Source organism: Vulpes lagopus, chromosome 1 (assembly GCF_018345385.1).
Source record: "Vulpes lagopus strain Blue_001 chromosome 1, ASM1834538v1, whole genome shotgun sequence".
NCBI lineage: Eukaryota > Metazoa > Chordata > Mammalia > Carnivora > Canidae > Vulpes > Vulpes lagopus.
Window position 1 is genome coordinate 80,074,830 of NC_054824.1, and position 21,620 is coordinate 80,096,449.

The 21,620-nt window shown below is 33.8% G+C and overlaps 1 protein-coding gene across 3 annotated transcripts in view; it reads right to left on the reverse strand.

Moving 5' to 3' along the window:
• STXBP5L (syntaxin binding protein 5L) overlaps positions 1-21,620 on the reverse strand; it is a 380,025-nt gene that overhangs the window by 248,043 nt on the left and 110,362 nt on the right. For all 3 annotated transcript variants that reach the window (XM_041771139.1, XM_041771064.1, XM_041770992.1), the window contains exons 4-5: positions 17,809-17,890; positions 13,879-13,979 (exon numbers count right to left, since the gene is read on the reverse strand). In XM_041771139.1, the coding sequence (XP_041627073.1) occupies positions 13,879-13,979; positions 17,809-17,890 (183 nt within the window). The remainder of the gene's footprint in view (positions 1-13,878; positions 13,980-17,808; positions 17,891-21,620) is intronic.

Genomic DNA, 21,620 nt, shown 5'->3' on the forward strand with positions numbered 1-21,620 from the left:
ATGTACATTCTTAAAACATGATGGAATTAAGCTAGAAATAAAATATGAAAAGATAGGTAGAAAATTCCCACACATTTAGAGATAAAATCTAAACAGAGCATGGTTCAAAGAAGAAATCTCAAGAAATTTTAAAATATAATAACTAAATGAAAACATAACTAATCAAAACTTATGAGATGTAGTAGAAGCAGTACTTAGAGGAAATTTTATAGTACTAATGGAAAGTTCTAGAAAATAGAGATATAAAATCATTACTCTAACATTAGGAAACTAGAGAAAGAAGAACAATTTAAATTTAAAGCAAGGAGAATTAAAAATAGCAAAAATTAGGGAAGTGAAACAAACAAAAAGAATTGAGAAAATCAGCCAAACCCAATGTCGATTTTTTGAAATAATTAATAAAGTTGATAAACCTCTAACCAGGCTAATCAAGAGGAAGAAAAAAGAAAACACAAATGCCAATCCTGGAAATAAAGGAAGGTGACTCTATTAATCTATGGACATTAAAAGGATCATTAAGGAATATGATGAAAAATTCTACATCCGTAAGTATGATAATCTTGATAAAATATATTAACTCCCACCAGAATTAAATTCTTACTAAAACTCAGGGCACCTAGATGGCTCAATGGTTGAGTGTCTGACTTTAGCTCATGTCAGGATCCTGGGGTCCTGGGATTGAGTCCCACATCAGACTCCTCATAGGGAGCCTGCTTCTCCCCCTGCGTATGTCTCTGCCTCTCTCTCTCTCTGTGTCTCATGAATACATAAACAAAATCTTTAAAAACCTACAGAAACTCACACAAGAGAAATAGTTAATATGAATAAGCTTAGATCTATTTAAGAAATTAAATCAATAATAACCTTCCAAAAAAAGCACCAGCTGGAACAGGACTATTATTAGTTAATTCTACTCAATATTTAAGGAAACAAATTATACCAATTGTCTGCAGTACCTTCCAGAAAATAGCAGCAGAAGCAACACTTCCTAACCCATTCTATGATGCTAGAATTACTGTAATACCAAAATTAGACAAAGACATAATAACAGAAAATTATAAACCAATAACTCTCATGAACATAAATGAAAATATTTTCAACAACATGCTAATAAATCAAATCCAAATATTTATAAAAGGAATTTTATATTAAAACCTAGTACAATTTATTCCAGGTATGCAAGTCTAGCTCAATATTGAAAATTAATTAATATAATCAATCATATCACCAGTCTAAAGAAGAAAGATCCTATCGATAGATGCAGGAAAATCATTTGAAGAAAACCTAACATTCCATTTGTGAGAAACTTTCAGTAAACTAGGAATAGAAAGGAGCTTCCTCAACTTGATAAAGAATATCTATAAAAATCCTACAGCAACATCATATTTAGTTAATGAGTAAAAATGCTTTTTCCCTAAGATCAGTCTAAGGGAAGGATATCCCCTCTCACCATGCCTATGCAACATTGTGCTGGAAGACTTAGCTAATGCAAAATGACAATTAAAATGAAATAAAATTTATATAAATTGGGAACAAAGACATGAAATTATCTATAATCACAGAAGACATAATTGTCTTATGTAGAAAATTCTGAAGAATTGACATAAACAATATCCTAAACTAAAAAGCAAGTTTAAAATGGGCCAAACAGTTGTCTCACCAAAGAAGGTATACAGTTGGGAAATAGCAGAAAAAAAGATGCTCAACATCATCTGTCATTAGAAAATTGCAAATTGTATATACATATATTTCCTTTCTGTGTTAACTGAGTGGGCCCAGAAGCAACCATGTTTCAGTAGCAACTAGCACACCTAGTATCCATATTGTATTTTCTAATATAATAAAATGAAAATGGGGAAAAGGCTGATTCAAGAATGGGGCCTATAGTATATATAATGAGTTTTCAGCAAGTAAGGAAGTATTTAAAACATTTTTAAAAATTTAAACTCTATTAGCCAATATATACTACGTCATTAGTTCAATAATTCATCAGTTACATATAACACCCAGTGCTAACCACATCACATGCCCTCCTTAATAGCCATCCCCCAACTACCCCATCCCCCATGCACCTCCTCTCCAGCAACCTTCAGTTTGTTTCCTGTATAACAGTCTGTCATGGTTTGTCTCCATCTCTGATGACTTCACATTCAGTTTTCCCTCCCTTCCCCTATTATTCTCTGCATTATTTTGTATATTCCACATATGAGAGAAACCATATGATAACTGTCTTTCTCTGATTAACTTATTTCGCTCAGAACATAATATAGCCTCCAGTTCCATCTATGTTGATGTAAACGGTAAGTATTCATCCTTTCTGATGTCTGAGTGATATTCCATTGTGTGTGTGTGTATATACATATATAAATATTAGTATATTATTTATATTTATTATAAATATTAAATATATAATATAAATGTGTATATATACTAATATATAAATATGAGTATAATATTTATAACATTTATTATAAATGTTAAATATATATTATATATATAAATACATATATATATCTTCTTTTTTCCATTCATCTATTGATGGACATTTTGGCTCTTTCCATAGTTTGGCTCTTGTGGACACTGCTGCTATAAACATTGGGGTTCATGCACCCGTTCAGATCATTACATTTGTATCTTTGAGTAAATACCTAGTAGGGCAATTGCTGGGTCACAGGGTAGCTCTATTTTCAACTTTTCAAGGAACTTCCATACTATTTTCCAGAGTGGCTCTACCACCAACAGTGTAAGAGGGCTCCCCTTTCTCTACATCCTCGCCAACATTTGTTATTTCCTGACTTGTTAATTTTAGCCATTCTGACTGGTGAGTGGTGGTATCTCACTGCCAAGTGATGTGGAGCATTTTTTTCATGTTTGTTGGCCATTTGTGTGTCTGCTTTGGAGACACGTCTTCTGCCCATTTCTTGATTGGATTATTTGTTTTTTGGGTGTTGAAACTGGTAAGTTCTTTATAGATTTTGGCTACTAGCACTTTATCTGATATGTCATTTGCAAATACCTTCTCCCATTCCATAGGTCGCCTTTACTTTTGTTGACTGTTTCCTTTGCTGTGCAGAGGCTTTTCATCTTGATGAAGTTCCTATGGGTCATTTTTGCTTTTGTTTCCTTTGTCTTTGGAGATGTGTCTAGCAAGAAGTTGCTGTGGTCAAGGTCAAAAGGTGGCTGCCTGTGTTCTCCTCTAGGATTTTGATAGATTACTGTCTCACAGTTAGGTCTTTCATTCATTTTGAGTGTACCTTTGTGTATGGCGTAAGAAAATGGTCTAGTTTCATTCTTCTACATGAGGCTAATTTTCCCACCACCATTTTTGAAGAGACTGTCCTTTTTGAATATTCTTTCTTGCTTTGTCAAAGATTAGTTAGTTGACCATAGAGTTGAAGGTCCAATTCTGGGTTCTCTATCCTGTTCCATTGACCTATGTGTCTGTTTTTGTGCTAGTATCATACTGTCTTGATGATTACAGATTTGTAATAGTGCTTGAAGTCTGGCGTCATGATACCACCAGCTATGGCTGTTTTTCAACATTCCTCTGGATACCCAGGGTCTTTTCTGGTTCTATACAAATTTTGGGAATATCTGTTTCAGCTCTGTGAAAAATGTTGACAGTTGTTTGCTAGGGATTTCACTGAATATATACATTGCTGTAGGTAGCAGACATCTTAAAAATATTTATTCTTCCAGGACGTCTGGGTGGCTCAGTGGTTGAGCATTTGCCTTCAGCTCAGAGCATGATCCCAGGTCCTGGGATTGAGTCCTGCATTGGGCTCCCTGTGAGGAGCCTGCTTCTTCCTTTATGTCTATGCCTCTCTCATGAATAAATAAATAAATAAATAAGATCTTACAAAAAATATTTATTCTTCCAAATCATGAGCATGGAATGTATTTGTTTCTTTGTGTCCTCCTCAATTTCTCTCAGAAGTGTTTTATAGTTTTTAGAGTACAGATACTTTACCTCTTTGGTTAAGTTTATTTCTGGGTATCTTATGGTTCTTGGTGCAATTGTAAATGGGATTGACTCCATAATTTCTCTTTCTTCTCTCTCATTGTTAGTGTATAGAAATGCAACTGATTTCTGTGCATTGATTTTATATCCTGCCACTTTGGTGAATTCCTGCATGAGTTCTAGCAATTTGGGGATGGAATCTCTTGGGTTTTCCATAGAGTATCATGTCATCTGCAAAACGTGAGAGTTTGATTTCTTTGCCCATTTGGATACTTTTTATTTCTTTTTGTTGTATGATTACTGAGGCTAGGAATTCTAGTCCTATGTTAAACAACAGTGGTGATAGTGGGCATCCCTGTCATGTTCCTGACCTTAGGGGAAAAGCTGTCAATTTTTCCACATTGAGAATGATATTCACTGTGGGTTTTTGTATTTGGCTTTTCAGATATTAAGGTATGTTCCCTCTATCCCTACAATGTGAAGAGTTTGAATCAGGATATATGCTGTACTTTGTCAAATGCTTTTTCGGCAATGATTGAGAGGATCATGTTATTCTTGTCCTTTCTTTTATTAATGTGGTATTTCACATTGATTGATTTGCTGATGTTGAACCACCCTCGCAAAATAAATCCCACTTGGTTGTGGTGAATAATCCTTTTAACGTACTCTTGGATCCTACTGGCTAGTAACTTGGCGAGAATTTTGGCATTCATGTTCATCAGGGATATCGGTCTGTAATTCTCCTTTTTGGTGGGGTCTTTGTCTACTTTGGGGATCAAGTTAATGCTGGCTTCATGGAACAAGTTTGGAAGTTTTTCTCCCATTTCCATTTTTTGAAATAGCCTCAGAAGCATATGTATCAGTTCTTTAAATGTTTGGTAGAATTCCCCTGGGAAGCCATCTGGCCCTAGAATCATTTGTTGGGAGATTTTTTATTACTGCTTTTATTTCCTTGCTGGTTACAGGTCTGTTCAGATTTTCTATTTCTTCCTGTTTCAGTTTTGGTAGTTTAAAAGTCCTTGGAATGCACTCATTTATTCCAGATTGCCTAATTTTTGGCATATAGTTGCTCATTGTATGTTCTTTGTTTTCATTTCCTTGGTGTTAGTTTTGATCTCTTCTCTTTCATTCATGATTTTATTAATTTGGGTCCTCCCTCTTTTCTTTTTGATAAGTCTGGCTAGGGGTTTATTGATCTTAATAATAACTGCAAAGAACCAGCTTCTAGTTTCATTGATCTGTTCTACTGTTCTTTTGGTTTCTATTTCATTGATTTCTGCTCTAATCTTTATTATTTCTCTTCTCCTGCTTGGTTTAGGCTTTATTTGCTATTTTTTTCCTCCAGCTCCTTTAGATGTAAGGTTAGCTTGTGTATTTTTGAGACTTTTCTAGTTTCTACAAGAATGTCTTATATTGCTATATACCTCCCTCTTTGGACCACACTTGCTGTAACCCAAAGGTTTTTTTTTTTTTCAAGAACATATTTATTTATTTGTGAGAGACATGGAGAGAGAGACATAGACACAGGCAGAGGGAGAAGCAGGCCCCTTATAGGGAGCCTGATGCAGAACCCCATCCTGGTACCCCGAGGTCACACCCGAAACTGAAGGTAGATGCTCAACCACTGAGCCACCCAGGCAATCAAAACCCAAAGGTTTTGAACAATTGTGTTTTAATTTTCACTTGTTTCCATGAATGTTTAAATTCTTCTTTAATTTTCTGGTTGACCCATTCATTATTTAGTAGGATGCTCTTTAATCTCCAACTATTTGAGTTCCTTCCAAATTTCCTCTTGTGGTTGAGTTCAAGTTACAAAATACTGTGGTCTGAAAATATGCAGGGAATGATCCCAATCTTTTGATACCAGTTGTGACCTGATTTGTGACCTAGTATGTTATCTATTCTAGAGAATGTTCCATGTGCACTTGAGAATAATGTATATTCTGTTGCTTTAGGATGGAATGTTTTGAATATATTGTGAAGTCCATCTAGCCCAGTGTGTCATTCAAAAACCCTTATTTCCTTGTTGATCTTCTGCTTAGATTTTATCCTTTGTTGTGAGGTGTTAAAGTCCCTCACTATTATTGTATTATTATTGATGTCTTTCTTTAGTTTTGTTATTAACTGGTTTATATACTTGGCTGCTCCCAAGTTAGAAGCTTAAATATTTATAATTATTAGATCTTGTTGGATAGACCCTTTAAGTATAACATAATGTCATTCTTCATCCCTTACTACAATCTTTGGTTTGAAATCTAATTTGTCTGATATAAGGATTACTACTTTTTTATGCTCATTGACATGACAAATGGTTCTTCACCCTCTCACTTTCAATCTGGTGGTATTTCGGTCTAAAATGAGTGTCTTTTGGAGACTCACATGCATGCTCTCTCTTTCAAATAAATAAATAAAATCTTTTTTAAAAAGGAAAAAAAAGAAACCAGGAGCTCATTCTTTGAAAAAATAAACAATATTCGAAAACCTCTATCCAGACTCATAAGAGAGAAAGAGAAAGAGAGAAAAAGGACTCAAGTAAACAAAATCAGAAATGAAAGAAGAGAAATAACAATGTCGAAATACAAACTATTTTAAGAAAATATTATGAAAAATCATATGCTAACAAATTGGACAACCTAGAAAAAATGGATACATTCCTAGAAACATATAACATTCCAAAATTGAAGCCAGAAGAAATAAAAAATTTGAACAGACTGATTACAAACAAAGAGATTAAAGTAATCAAATAAAACTTCCAACAAAGTCCAGGACCAGATCACTTCACAGCCAAATTCTATCAAACATTTCAAGAAGAGTTAATACCTATTCTTCTCAAACTATCCCAAAAAGTTGAAAAGGAAAAACTCAAATTCATCCTACAAAGCCAGTATTACCCTGATACCAAAGCCAGATAGACACTACAAAAAAAGAGAACTGCTGGTCATTATCTCTGATGAATGTGGATGAAGAATTTCTCAATAAAATACAAGCCCAAAAATCCAATAGTACAATAAAAGAATCATTCACTACAATCAAGTGAGATTTACTCTTGGGTTGTGAGGGCAGTTCAGTATTCACAAATCAATCAGTATGACACATCATATTAATAAAAGAAAGGGTAAAAAATAAAAATAAAATAAAGGATAAAAACTGTTTTTAAAAAAATGGTTTAAAAAAAACAGATGGAGCAAAAGCATTTGACAAAGTACAATATCCATTCATGATAAAAGCCCTCAACAAGATAGGTTAGGAGGGAACATATCTCAACATAATAAAGACCTTATATGAAAAAGCCACAGCCAATATCATACTCAATAGGGAAAAACTGAGAACTTATCCCACAAAGTCAGGAAGAAGACAAGGATGTCCACTCTAACCACTTTTATTCAACATAGCACTGGAAGTCCTAGCCAGAGCAGTCAGTAAACAAAAAAGAAATAAAAGGCATCCATCCAGATCAGCAAGGAAGAAGTAAAAATTCCCCTATTTGCAGATGACATGACATTGTATGATAGGAAAACTTAGACTCTACCAAAAGATAACTAGAACTGATAAACGAATTCAGTAAAGTCATAGGATAGAAAAACAACATACAGAAATGTACACTAGTAATGAAACAGCATAAAGAAAAATTACAAAAACAATCCCATTAGAACTGTACCAAAAATAATAAAATAGTAGAAATCAACTTAACCTGTACTCTGATAATTATAAAACACTGATGAAAGACACTGAAGATGACACAAACAAATGGAAAGATATTACATGCTCATGGAGTAGAAGAACAAATATTGTTAAAAGGTCTATATGACCCAAATAAATCTATACATAATGCAACTTCTATATCAAAAATACCAACATTATTTTTCACAAAACTGAAACAATTAATACTAAAACTTGTATGGAACCACAAAAGACCCTACATAATCAAAATAATCTTGAAAGTAAAACAAAACTGATTCATCACAATTTTAGACTTCAAGTTATATTACAAAGCTCTAGTAATCAGTATGGTATTGGCACAAAAACAAACATAAAGATCAATGGAAAGAAGAGAAAACACAAAAATAAATACACAATTATATGGTCAAGTAATCTTTGAAAAAGGAGGAAAGTATATAAAACAGGAAAAATGCAGTCTCTTCAATGAATGGGGTTGGGAGAACTGGACAGCTACATGCAAAAGAATGAAACTGCACTACTTTCTAACACCATACACAGAAATAAGATCAAAATGGATTAAAGCCCTAAATGTAAAATGTGAAACCATACAAAAATAGAAGACTGAAGAGGCAGTAATTTCTTTGACATCAGCCACTGAAATATTTTTCTAAATATTTCTACTGAGGCAAAGGAAATGAAAGCAAAAATAAACTATTGGGACTTCATCAAAATAAAATGCTTCTGTGGAGCAAAGGAAACAACAAAATTAAATGGCAACCTACAGAATGGGAGAAGATATTTTTAAATGACATATCCAATAAAGGGTTAGTACCTAAAATATATAAAAACCTGACAGAACTCAACACCCTAAAATGGGAACAAGTTATCAATAGACTTTTCTCCAAAAAAGACATTCAGATGGCTAACAGACACATGAAAAGATGCCCAACATCACTCATCGGGGAAATATAAGTCAAAACTACAATGAAGTATCACCTCACACCTGTCAAAACAGATAAAATCAACAATACAAGAAACAAGTGTTGGCAAGGATGTGGAGAAAAGGAACCCTTTTGTATTCTTGGTAGGAAGGCAAACTGGTGAAGCAACTGAGGAAAACAATATGAAAGTTCCTCAAAAAGTTAAAATAGAACTATCCTATGATCCAGTAATCATATTACTGGGTATTTACCCAAAGGAGACAAATATACTAACTCAAAAGAATACATGTACCCTCTGTTTACAGGAACATTTTCTACAATAGCTAAATTAAGGAAACAGCTTATGTGTATCAACAAATGAGTGGATCAAGAAGATGTGGTGTGTGTGCATTTATGTATATATACATACTATGGGATATTACTCAGCCATAAAAAGGAATGAAATCTTGCCATTTGCAACAACATCAATGGAGCTAGAGAGTTTTATGCTAAGCGAAATAAGTTAGTCAGAAATGACAAATACCATATGGTTTCACACATATGTGGAATTTAAGAAATAAACAAATGAGCAGATGGGAAAGAGAGAGATTCTCATTTACCTATTTTGCCTTCCCTGGAAACCAAGAGTTTGTTCTCTGTTTTTATAAGACTATTTCTTTTGTTTTGTTTTGTTCTAGATATAATATGTAAATAATATCATATGGTATTTATCTTTTTCTGTCTGATTTATTCTAATTAACATAATATCCTCTAGGTCTGTCCATGCTATAACAAATGATAAGATTTCATTCTTTTTTATGGCTCAGTAACATTAGATAGATTATAGATAGATAGATAGATAGATAGATAGATAGATGATAGATGATAGATAGATGATAGATAGATAGATATATACAAATGTATATATATGTGTGTGTATACACTTACATACACACACCACATTTTTACCCATTCATCTATCGAAGGACACTTAGGTTGCTTCTATACCTTGGCTGTTATAAATGCTGCAATGAACATAAGAGTCCATATATCTTTTTAAATTAGCATTTTTAATCAAAATCTTAGCAAATGTGTTTGTGGAATTTGACAAGTTATTTCTAAAATTTAAGTGGAAATACAAAAGCTAAGTTTAAGCAAGAGAATTAAAGTAGAATGGTTACTCAAATTGAAGAATATTCACTAAATTGAATACTACATAACAGTAAAAGTAATAAACTATAGTTACAAGTAACATAGATGAAATTTATAAATATAACATTGAGCACACGAAGCCAAACACAAACATATATATATACATATATATAGGATATCACTTTTATAATTTTCTAAACAACAGACAGAACTAATCCATAGTGTCTGAAATCAAGATAGTATTACACCTAGGGGTTAGGTAATGATTGAAAGGTAAAACAAGGAGATTTCTGTGGTACTAGTAATTTTCTGTTTCTTGATTTTTGTGTTACATGGGTATAAAATTATTTCATGGTGTATACTTAACATTACACAGGGTTTTTTTAAATGTGGGTTGTTGTTTTTTTTTTAAGATTTTACTTTTAAGTTATCTCTATACTCCTGCTTGGGGTATAGGGATACCCAGCTAGAGCCCACAACCCTATGCTCAAGAGTTGCATGCTCCACCAACTAAGCCAGCCAGCTGACCCTACACAGATTCTTGATTTGGTAACATTTACATACACACCAAAAAGAAAAGAAATAAGGAAGTTTTTAAAGTACCGATAAGGAATGATCTTTAGAATAAACTACAAAGAGGATGAAACAAGGTACATAACTGTATAACATGCTACACTTTGTGTAACAGAAATATCTATTTCCATTTTTGCTTATATATACATTAGGAAGAAAATTATGTTACATATAGTTGCCTTACTGTGTATATAATGAATCTCTGGAAAGATATAGTTAATTATTAAGTAACACTACTTGCCTCCATTGATGGCCACTAAGTGTCCATCACTATAATAGATAAATCCTTCACTATATATACAACTTACATTTTTTTGAATGTCAAATCAGGTTAATTTATTCAAGAAAACTTTAAAATGTACATAATGCCAATTAACTATAAAAGCAATACTGTATTTTAAAATGGGGTTATAGGATCGCCTGGGTGGCTCAGTGGTTGAGCATCTGCCTTTGGCTCAGGGCATGATCCCGCGGTCCCGAGATTGAGTCCCACATCAGGCTCCCTGCAAGGAGCCTGCTTCTCCCTCTGCCTGTCTCTCTCTGTGTCTCTCATGAATAAATAAATAAAATCTTTAAAATAAATACATAAATAAATAGGGATATAAATTTCCCCAAAAGCCATTTTTGATAGATCAAGTTTGCTAGATAATTTCATAAATTATAAGGTTCTTAAGATATCCTTTCTCTGAAGCTTAGCTAATATTCCTGAGTATTTTGATGATATTAATTAGCAGAACACCACAGATAGAAAAGAAACTCTAATATAATAAGTATAAATAATTTAATGTCTTTGTGTCATAGTCTACCTATGAATTCTACATGAAAACCACATAAAACAATTCTACGCCTTTCCCACCATTATTCAATTTATGATGAGTGATAGAAGGACTATTAACATGCCTAAAATAGGTCTTATTTTATTTGTTTTCAGATCATGTAGCATAGAAATCAAAACAGTTATTCTAACATATTTAGATTTAAAATCAGATTTGAGGGTGCCTGGGTAGCTCAGTCAGTTAAATATCTGCCTTTGGCTCAGGTCCAGATCCAGAGTTCTGGGACAAGCCCCACATTGGGCTCCCTGCTCAGTGGGGAGTCTGCCTCTCCCTCTCCATTTCCCTCTCTCTGGAAAGGTTCACTCACCCTGCCCCCCACCCTGCCTTGGGTTCACGCTCTCTCCCCTCTCTCTTTCTCTCAAATAAATAAAATCTTTTAAAAATTTTTAAAAATAAAATCAGATTTGAAAGAAATCCAAGGATCATTCCCCAGAAGCAGATGAAATATCTAAACCTATTTCTTAACAGTTACTGCCTTCAAAGACTATAAGACCAAGGACTAAAGGTTCCCCATAAAAAAAATAAATAAATAAAAACCTAAAATGTATAGCATAAATTGTGTAAATTAAATATGTATATACAAACATAAGGATATATAGAAATTTACATAGTTAACTGGCTAATTGAAGAAACCTTAGAGTTCCAAAAGATACTTGGTTAAATTCTCCTTTACAGACCTAAGCTTCCATCCACCATACATTTAAAAATGTTTCCTCCTACAGCAATGATTATTGAAATGATTATTTCAATTTAAAATAATGATTATTTTCAAATTCAAGATCATGGATTTATCTTTATCAAAAAATATCCTAGAAATGTGTGGGAAATATCAGAAAGGGAGACAGAACATAAAGACTCCTAACTCTGGGAAATGAACTAGGGGTGGTGGAGGGGGAGGAGGGCAGGGGGTGGGGGTGACCGGGTGACAGGCACTGAGGGGGACACTTGATGGGATGAGCACTGGGTGTTATTCTGTATGGTGGTTAATTGAACACACCAATAAAAAATTAATTTATTTTAAAAATCCTATTTTTTTGTAAGCATTAATATGAGCAATGCCTGCAAAATTCTATGATTTTAAACTTGTCCAAAATATATCAGCTTGATCTTTTATGGTGCTAACAGTTAAATCTACATCAGTTGAGATAATAAAATTATAACTGAAAATCATCACCATCAATTATTTCTTTCCCCTACCTCCCAAAGGACCATATAGGGACTGGAACATTTCCCTCAACATTCCAACTGTGAGGGTAAAAAACCTATTTTGTCCATCTACACAAAAGTGTGGGGCCAGATCTACTCAAATTGTTGAAACAAACAAAATCTTACAAACAGAGAAAGATAAAATCAATATGTCAACATCTGGTAGGTAATATTTTTAGCGGTAAAAAACAGGAATAGTGTACAACTCTTAACTGATATTTATATTTTTCAATATCCTGAAAATTCTGCTGCATTACTTAATTTAAAATTTAAGATAAAATAACCAAAACTAGATCTAATCTAAATAAAGAAATTCTATCTGGTTTTACCAGACTCTAATATATAAATTCCCTCCTCTCAAAATATACTGGAATTAATAAAAATTTCCACTGATTCTGAATCCTAAAATACTATAGACATAATACTTATGAATATTACTCAGAATATTGAGGGTGAATGATTTAAATAGTATAGTATGCACAAAATTAGAAAAAGCAAAACTTTAGATAAAAAAAAGCATAACTGCCATCCTTTTTTCTTACATACTTAGAAAAACAGATTTACTTCATTAAACTCTGCCCATATAGTGATGATTCTGTATTAAACTATCCATTCAACAAAATAATATAAGCACTGTCTTGAGTTCTCAGCAGTGACTGCCTGCCTCCATTATTCACCTACCTCAGTTTGAATAGTACTTGCTAATCTTTGTAAATTTACTTCTCAGGGGTTTCTTTTTCTTTCATTAACATCAAATTTTCCTGTGATGGCCCTTCTCAATTCACTGCAAAGAGTTAGATTGTTTTCCAAATAATAAACAAATATCAGGTTATTTTTCAGTTAAATTACAGAGATAGATAATAAAATACAAATTTTTCTTCCTCTCCAGGTGGATTATCAATTAAGTAGATGTGAATTATGTTCTAGGTCTAATTGACACCAACAGTAGAAGCAATGAAATTTGGTAGTTTGTTACCAATAAAATCTAGTAATTTTCTCCATATCCATTCAATTAATTTTTTCTTTCTGATTATTAATATTTCATTCTAAAATGGGGGAATCTATATTCTGATCAAATTATCATCTTGGAAAACGTTAAGCTTGGATGTGTAATACTGTTCAACACTTAGTACCAACATATTTGGACTAAGTGTCTTTTATGACACTTTTGACTCAGTATTTTTTTTCATGTTAACATATTTAAGTAAAAGACTTTAGTGTAGGACGTAACTTCCATGATCAAAAGGAGTAAAAAGGTTTTAGCATTTACTTGACTTTTAACCTTAGGTCTGAGTTTTCAGCACCATGGCCTACGGAAAAAAAAAAATACATCATCGCTGCAGTGCCAGTTTATAGCAAAAACAAAAACGTTAGGAGTTCCCCATTAGATTGAATCTAATTAATTATGAATTATCTATGAAAATAAACTACTATAAAAGCAAGCATAACATCAACTTATTTCTAGATATTAAGATTATGAAAAAAACTAGTCTTTCAAAAGTTAACCTGAAACTTCTCAGGAAATACTTTTTTCATACATCAGGAAATTGTTTAACTCAGACATTCTTACCGTTCTCGGTTAAATTTAAGAGAATGAAGAATAGCTGGCCTTTTTTGTCTAAGATTCCACAAATGAAGTGTATCATCTGAACTTGCACTAACCAAAGCACCCTGAAACAAAAAGAAGACAAAGTAAGTGAGCTACTTCCTTAATAAGAGTTTAAGCAAAAACAATAAGCTAATTTACTGAAGTTTTCACTACTTGAAGAGCTATTTCTATCTATATAACCTAGAAATACAAGGAAAAACAATTGTATATACTTCAATCAGGAAGGCTAAGAATGCTGAGTAGATGAGGAAGTGAATTACTGCATATAAATCGGTCAGAATAACTAGCTCAAGGAATATGCATTTAACACTAGAGAGAAACAATTATTGAAGCATCATTATGATATTAAGGATTTTCGTATTTTGTTTGGGAAAAACTAAGTTTAAATTTCTTGTTTCTAATATTCACACATATACTATGTAGCTTCCAGAAAAGAAAATATCCAACCCAGTTTTAAAATTGCAATCTGGTCATATAAAAATTCACCTTATAAGAACTTTTTGTACAGTTGGAAAATATATATTCTCTCTACAAAGTATATTTGGTATAATTTATTTTCAATAAGTAATTTGTTCCAAGAAGCTTCATCAATAATAAAAGAAAACATCTTTAATGAAAGAAAACATTTATCCAGCTAGCATTCAGTATAACTACAAAAATACTAAGATACGTTTTACATTACATCCAAATACAGATGAATCATATTTCAAATACAATAGGATGTGTCCTACCTCTTAATATGGCAAACACCATAAGGGCATATAAGGGCAGATAACTAACTGCCATATATGATTTCAAACATATATGCTTAAGTTATTTCCTTGATTTAAGTAACATCTTAAACTCTGGTCAGAACTTTTACTATTATGAGTTTCCCAGCTAAAAATGCCAATGCTTGCCCTCTGACAAAGCCTGACAGTATTCTAGAGTACTAAATGTGTTCTATAAAAGAGATCTTGCAGAATCATGGTATCCTGATTTATCCAAAATTCTTTTCAGATTTTGCAAAGTAATTTGCTACAAGTATAACCTTTCATAGTTTATAATATTGACCACAGATATCAAAATGACTATCCTATTTAGAGGATCAGATATAGTTATACTGAAGTTCCTAGATTTTATTTCTTTAGGAATTAAAGGGGAGAAGATAGAAACTGTTATAGAAGACCGTATAGGTTCCCAAGATGAAAATGTTCATGTATCCTATCATGCTTCACTTCATATTGTGTACCTATGGTTTTAGGCTCAGAGAATATCTTTTCAAACACAAATCATAATCTCAGAGTATGTCCATTAAAATACTTTTTAAGGGACACCTGGGTGGCTCAGTGGTTGAACGTCTGCCTTCAGCTCAGGGCATGATCCCAGGTCCAGGGATGGAGTCCCACTTTGGACTCCCTATGAGGAGCCTGCTTCTCCCTCTGCCTATATCTCTGCCTCTCTCTCTCTGTGTTTCTCATGAATAAATAAACTCTTTAAAAAATATATTTTTAAATGTATGTATTTTGCATATTTGTATGTAAGTACATAAACCCACATGTTAAAAGAGGTATATATTGATATATACATTTTAACATGAACACATAGAGGATTATATTTCATTCAAAAAATATACTCTATATGTGCCTTGAGGAATTTTATGTTTGTTTGCTTGTTTTATATATAAACCATCCCCAAATGTTACTTATATACAAACTCAAATGTTACTGGAATTGCATGCAAGTGCTTGATAAGCTCACTTTTTGTTTGTTTGGATACAGGATACTGATTGCTTTTCTAAAGACAATGGAAATTTGCTTAGTATTAGGGTGAGAATAGAACATGATATATGAAATTAATAAAACATTCTCAAATAGTTATGTGCTATACCAAAGATATAATATGCCAAAGGCAATGGAATTAAAGCAGCATATATTCAATAATATCAGTGTGATAGCCAAATAAATTAAGGAAGGAAGTTAGTATTATTAATTCTAAGGTAAAATATGAAGTAACATCATTTTGGAGGGATGCGAACAGGACCACTGAGCATAACAATACCAAAGAGATTATAAAACACATGAAAGTGAGCACACCAGCAGGTTGTCTAGGGCTTACTTACAAAGCAAAATAAATCTATAAGAAGCACAAATAATAAAGATCTGTAAAAAGATTAAAAACTGAATAAAAACACCAGCCATGAGGCAGAGACTAAGAAGTTTGGGAAAAGGTAAAGAAACTGATGTGAGGGCAGCCTGGGTGGCTCAGCGGTTTAGTGCCGCCTTCAGCCCAGGCCCTGATTCTGAAGACCCGGGATCGAGTCCCATGTCGGGCTCCCTGCGTGGACCCTGCTTCTCCCTCTGCCTGTGTCTCTGCCTCTCTCTCCCTCCCTCTCTCCCTCTGTGTCTCTCATGAATAAATAAAATAAGTAAAATCTTAAAAAAGAAAGAAAGAAACAAACAAACAAACAAACTGATGTGAGACGGATCAGGGTGATTATTTCAGGCTAGGCAATGTAACATCTGAAGGATGTTGATGGTTTGTCTTTTTACTTAGTTATTCAGCACAGAAGCAAACTTAGGGACTTTAAGATGATTCTCAGAGGATAGAAACTAGAGAAAATCACCTAGAAACAAGTCATGTCTGCTAGTACACAGCCATGCAGAGGGCAAAGGCCGAGATCTCTCCACGAGGAGCTACAGAGTAACACTGAGAGTTCAAAAAGGTTGGCGTTCTAAATACTAATGACAAATATTACAATAAAATATTTAATTTCTCTTTTCTTCCTTATCTCCCTCACTCATTGTGATACCTCATAGCAAGTACGCCTACAATGTAAAATATGCTAGGTTTGTCAATAAGGAGAATCTTACTGCCTTCTGACAAAGATTTTGGGCCAAGAGAAGTAAAAGGTGGACATCCACCAACATCACAAATTTTTCATGTCTTAAAGGTCTCTGATACAAAATTCCTATGAACCATTTTACTGATGTTTAGGATTATAAAATTCTTAGAGAAAAACATATATGAAAATATATGGAGATATTGAATAAAAGATCATTCATACCATAGAAAACAACCAGTAGTACTTCATTTTTTTTCTCTCAAGGCATTGAGTTTAATCTGCTAAGTGCTTGAATTTGGTATGAAACAAATTTTAAAGCACTTTTGCAATGACTGGCTCACTAAACTTAAAATAGCTCGAAAAGACATAATGATCCATTTAAAATATTAATAAAAATGAGTCCAGAAGGCTTAATAAGTCTTCAACCTGTAGAAGATCTGCATGCATTCTGAGCTTTATAAGTATATATTTGTCTTTGGGAAGTTCATTACCATAGGTCTATTAAGAATAAGGGATAAGATAGGGAGCCAAATGTCATAATAGCTATGGATATATAAATAAATCCAATGCATCTAGTACCAATAAATATATCTGAATATGTATAGGTAAATAACTGAAAAATATTTACCATAGGTAAATAACTGAAAAAGTTATTTCAGGAAAGGTAAGGCCAAAACATGAAGCTAGTACTGATTATAAATTTAAGTTGGTAGGCAAAAGAAAAGTTTAATAGTCAATGAAGCAATCAGAGTTTTAATAATTTTTTAAAAAGCATGTGAATAATTAATCTGTAAATTATGCTACATAAAAATAACAATAATCTTTTGGCATATGCAACCTTTTTCCTTTAAAATTTAATAAATTCACAAATACTGATATAGTGTTTTATAAGAAATATGTCCATGAACAAAAATATTGCATACATATATATCTTTAAACATTTAGAACATATGAAAAATAGCATTTAAATAAAATAATATATTTTCATATATCATAATATAAAAAGATCACATCAACTAATCTAGTCTGTATGTGCACATCACTGTGACAGTCAAGAAAATCCTTACCTCATTGATCAAGAATTGGAGCTGCAGGACAGCTGCACCACTTTCATGTTGGCAATAACAATCAACGCCAGGTCTCCCGAGTCTAATATAATAAACGTCAAGGATTCTAAGATTTTAATTAGTACTAATATTAGTGAGTAAAGTAAAAACTAACTTACTTAGCATCTAATGTTTTGCTTTTTAGTTATCCTTATTTTTGTAAATAGTCAAAAAATCTTAGTTGATGCAAATTACATAATATATAGTACAGGGCCTTAACAAAATGGCCAAATAGGGCATCTTTGCACATATCCCTTCCTCAACAACAATAATTTGCCATCCATGCACAGACAAAAGTGCCTCCCAGGAAGCTCCCAGATCTAGATAGGAGACTATGAAACTCCAATGCAGTCCAAGAATGAAGAGAGTTGTTTTGAGGAGGTAGGCTTACACCAGACAGCTGATTTACTGATTATAGTCTCAGCTACAGAAACAGAAATGGCTCTGTACCCCTGAGAACTCAGCTATAGTTTCATGCAGCTTGGGGTCTGTCACCAATATGCGCTATATACCAAGAGATCTGGAAGAGTCACTCCCACCCAGGCATCAGGTGGTAGTCACACAGACCTCATTTCAGCTGTGGACCCAGAAGTGGTATTTGAACCAGCTCTAGCTCTTCTTGGCTGCAGTGCAGGAGCCACTGGAGGTAAGCCCAGAAAACTCAAGCAAACCATAGATTCTGAGATGGCATTGTAACTGGGCTCTAGCCCATCCCAGCCATAGTGTAGGAACAATCTTGCTGGCACAGGGATCCTATGCCCCTAGAGATCCAAAAAGGGCCCTACATGTGGCATCATCTTCCTCACAGCAACAGTCTGTTAGTAGTTCTGAGGGTCCAGGGTCCCAGCAGAAGACATACCCATCTGTGCATCTGAAGATCTAGGAAGGGCTCCATACTCTACTCCCTACCGCTTCCAGCCATAATACACAAGTAGGCCTGCTGGCATGAGAACCAGGCTGCAGACACTCCTATCTGTGCTTACAGGGACCTTGAAAGGGCCAATACATGATCCCAGCCGCCTAACAGTCATAATCAGCCAGCAGTCCTTTGGGTCCAGGGCCCCAGTAGGAAACATGCCTGGCTGCAACCCTGATGACTCTGAAAGGGCCCTATATTCAGTTCCAGCTCACCCAACTGTCATCTACTAGGCAGTGCTATCTATTGCCACAGGGACCTAGCAGAAGACATTCCTGTTTGTACTACCAGAGATCCCTATACTGGGCACCAGCCCCTCCCAGCTTCAATCTATGAGCAGTCCTATAGGCACAAGGACCTGGTAAGATATACAAGTGCACCCCAAAAGATCCTGAAAAAGCCCTATACTTGGTTTGAGCCCCTCTAGCCATGGTCAGAGACCAATCCAGCCTATCAAGTGACTTGGAGAAAGACATACCCATCTGTGCCCCTAGGTCCAGATCTGCAAACTTAATATTGGCTGTGGAATGTGAAACAGCCCTTAGGCTCAGTTCCAGCACCTCTCAGCCACAGATCAGGGTCAATCCTGCCCACCCAGGGAGCCATCCAGTAACTAGATAGCAGTCCTACCAGGGATATGGTGGGAATCACACCCACCATTTACTTGAGCATAGGCTCGCTGTCTATTTACCTGATAATAGGACCCACGTATAGGCCCTTGTCCAGTACCACCCTACTGACAAGGTACTAATGGCAGTTGTACGCACCCAGGGGCCAGAAATGATCCACATTGGCCTAAGCCCTGGTAACAAACCCAACAACAGACTCCATTGCAGATCCAGTGACTGCCTTGTAACTGGCTCCAACACAGCACACCTGCTATTCTGGAGATAATACTATCAGCTCAGGGAATGGAACAAGAGAAGGACTTTATCTTCCATTCTATAAAGACTGAAAGAAGGGTTTGCTCCTGCAAAAGCACAGACATCAATACAAGGCAACATGGATCATGAAGAAACAAACATATACCACCACCAAAGAATACTGATAGCATTTCAGCAATGGACTCCAAAGAAATGGAAATCTATCATTTGCCAGCAAAGAAATAAAAATAATCATCTTAAGAAAATGTGAATGAAAATGCAAAAGAACACTGATAGACAACTGAACAAAATTAAGAAAACAGTTCGTGAACAAAATGCATTTAATAAAGAAACAGAAACCATAAAAAGAACCAAACAGAAATCCTGAAGCTCAAGAATACAATGTCAGAAATGAAAATTTCAAAAACAGAGCCTAAATAACAGCCCTGATCACACAAAAGACTTAGCAAACTCAAAGACAAATGATCTGAAATTAACCAGTTAGAGAAACAAAAAGAAGAGTGAAGAAAGCCTAAATGAATTATGGGATACCAACAAGCAAATGGGCATTTGCATGATGAGAGTCCCAGAAGAAAAAGGAAGAGGAAAAAAAGCAGAAATATCATTTAAAGGAAAAAAGAGCTGAAAACTTCCCAAATCTTGGGAAAGCTATATATATCCAAGTACAGGAAGCTGAAAGAAACTCAAGCAAGATCAATCCAAAGATTTCTCTGAGAAACATTATAACCAAAATGCTTAAAGTTAATGACAAGGAGATAATTTTGAAAGTAACAAGAGAAAAGCAATTTTTTACTACAAACTAACCCACATAAGTCTATCAGTGGATTTCTCTGCAGAAACCCAGCAGGCCAGGAGGTAGTGTGATGATATATTGAAAGTAATGAAATAAAAAAGCTGCCAGCCAAGAGTACTATACCCAGCAAAACTGTCCTTCAGAAATGAAGGAAAGATAAAGACATTCCCAAACAGTAGCTAAGACTTCATTACCACTAAACCTGACACTACAAAAAATGCTAAAGGGAGTTCAAGCTGAAATGAAAGGACACTATGTAACAAGATGGAACATAAGAGCATAAAATTCACTGGTAAGAGTAAATATATAGTTAAATTCAGAATACCCCAGTACTGTAATGGTGGTATATAAATCACTTTTATCTCTATTATAAAAACTAAAGAAAACATTTAAAATATTATAGCTACAATAATTTGTTAATGGATGCACAATATATAAAGAATAAAATGTGACAACAATATGATAAAATGTTGGAGGATAAGTAAAAGTGTAGATTTGGTATGTGATTGAAAGTGAGTTGTTATCAGCCTAAAATAGACTATTATATCTCTAAGATGTTTTACATAAGCCTCATTATAACCAAAATGAAAATCTATAGTATTTACATAAAAGGTAAAGAGAAAAGAATTAAAGCATATATAAACATAAAAACATATATATATGTGTGTTATATATAAGAATTAAAGCATAAATATATATATGTATGTAAAGCAAAATTATATACATATATTTATATATAAATAACAAATTCAGAATTGAAAAAGAACAAAGGAATAAAGGAAATAAAAAATTCAGAAAACAATTTAAAAATGGCAATACTAGTACTTACCAACAAATAATTAACTTAAATGTAAATGAACTAATTCTTTAATCAAAAGATACAATGGTAGCTAATCGGATTTAAAAAAGATCCAATGATATATGGTCTATATGAGACTCTCTTTAGCTTTACTGATACACATAGGCAGAAATTGAAAGGATGGAAAAAGATATTCCATGCAAATGGTAACCCAAAGAGAGCATGAGTGCTTATACTGAAGACAGATAAAACAAACTTTTAGTCAAAATCAGTGGCAAGAGGAAAAAGTCACAATGTAGTGATAAAGAAGTCAATTCATCAAGAGAATATAACAATTATAAATATATATGCATCAACACTGGAGCACCTGAATATTTAAAG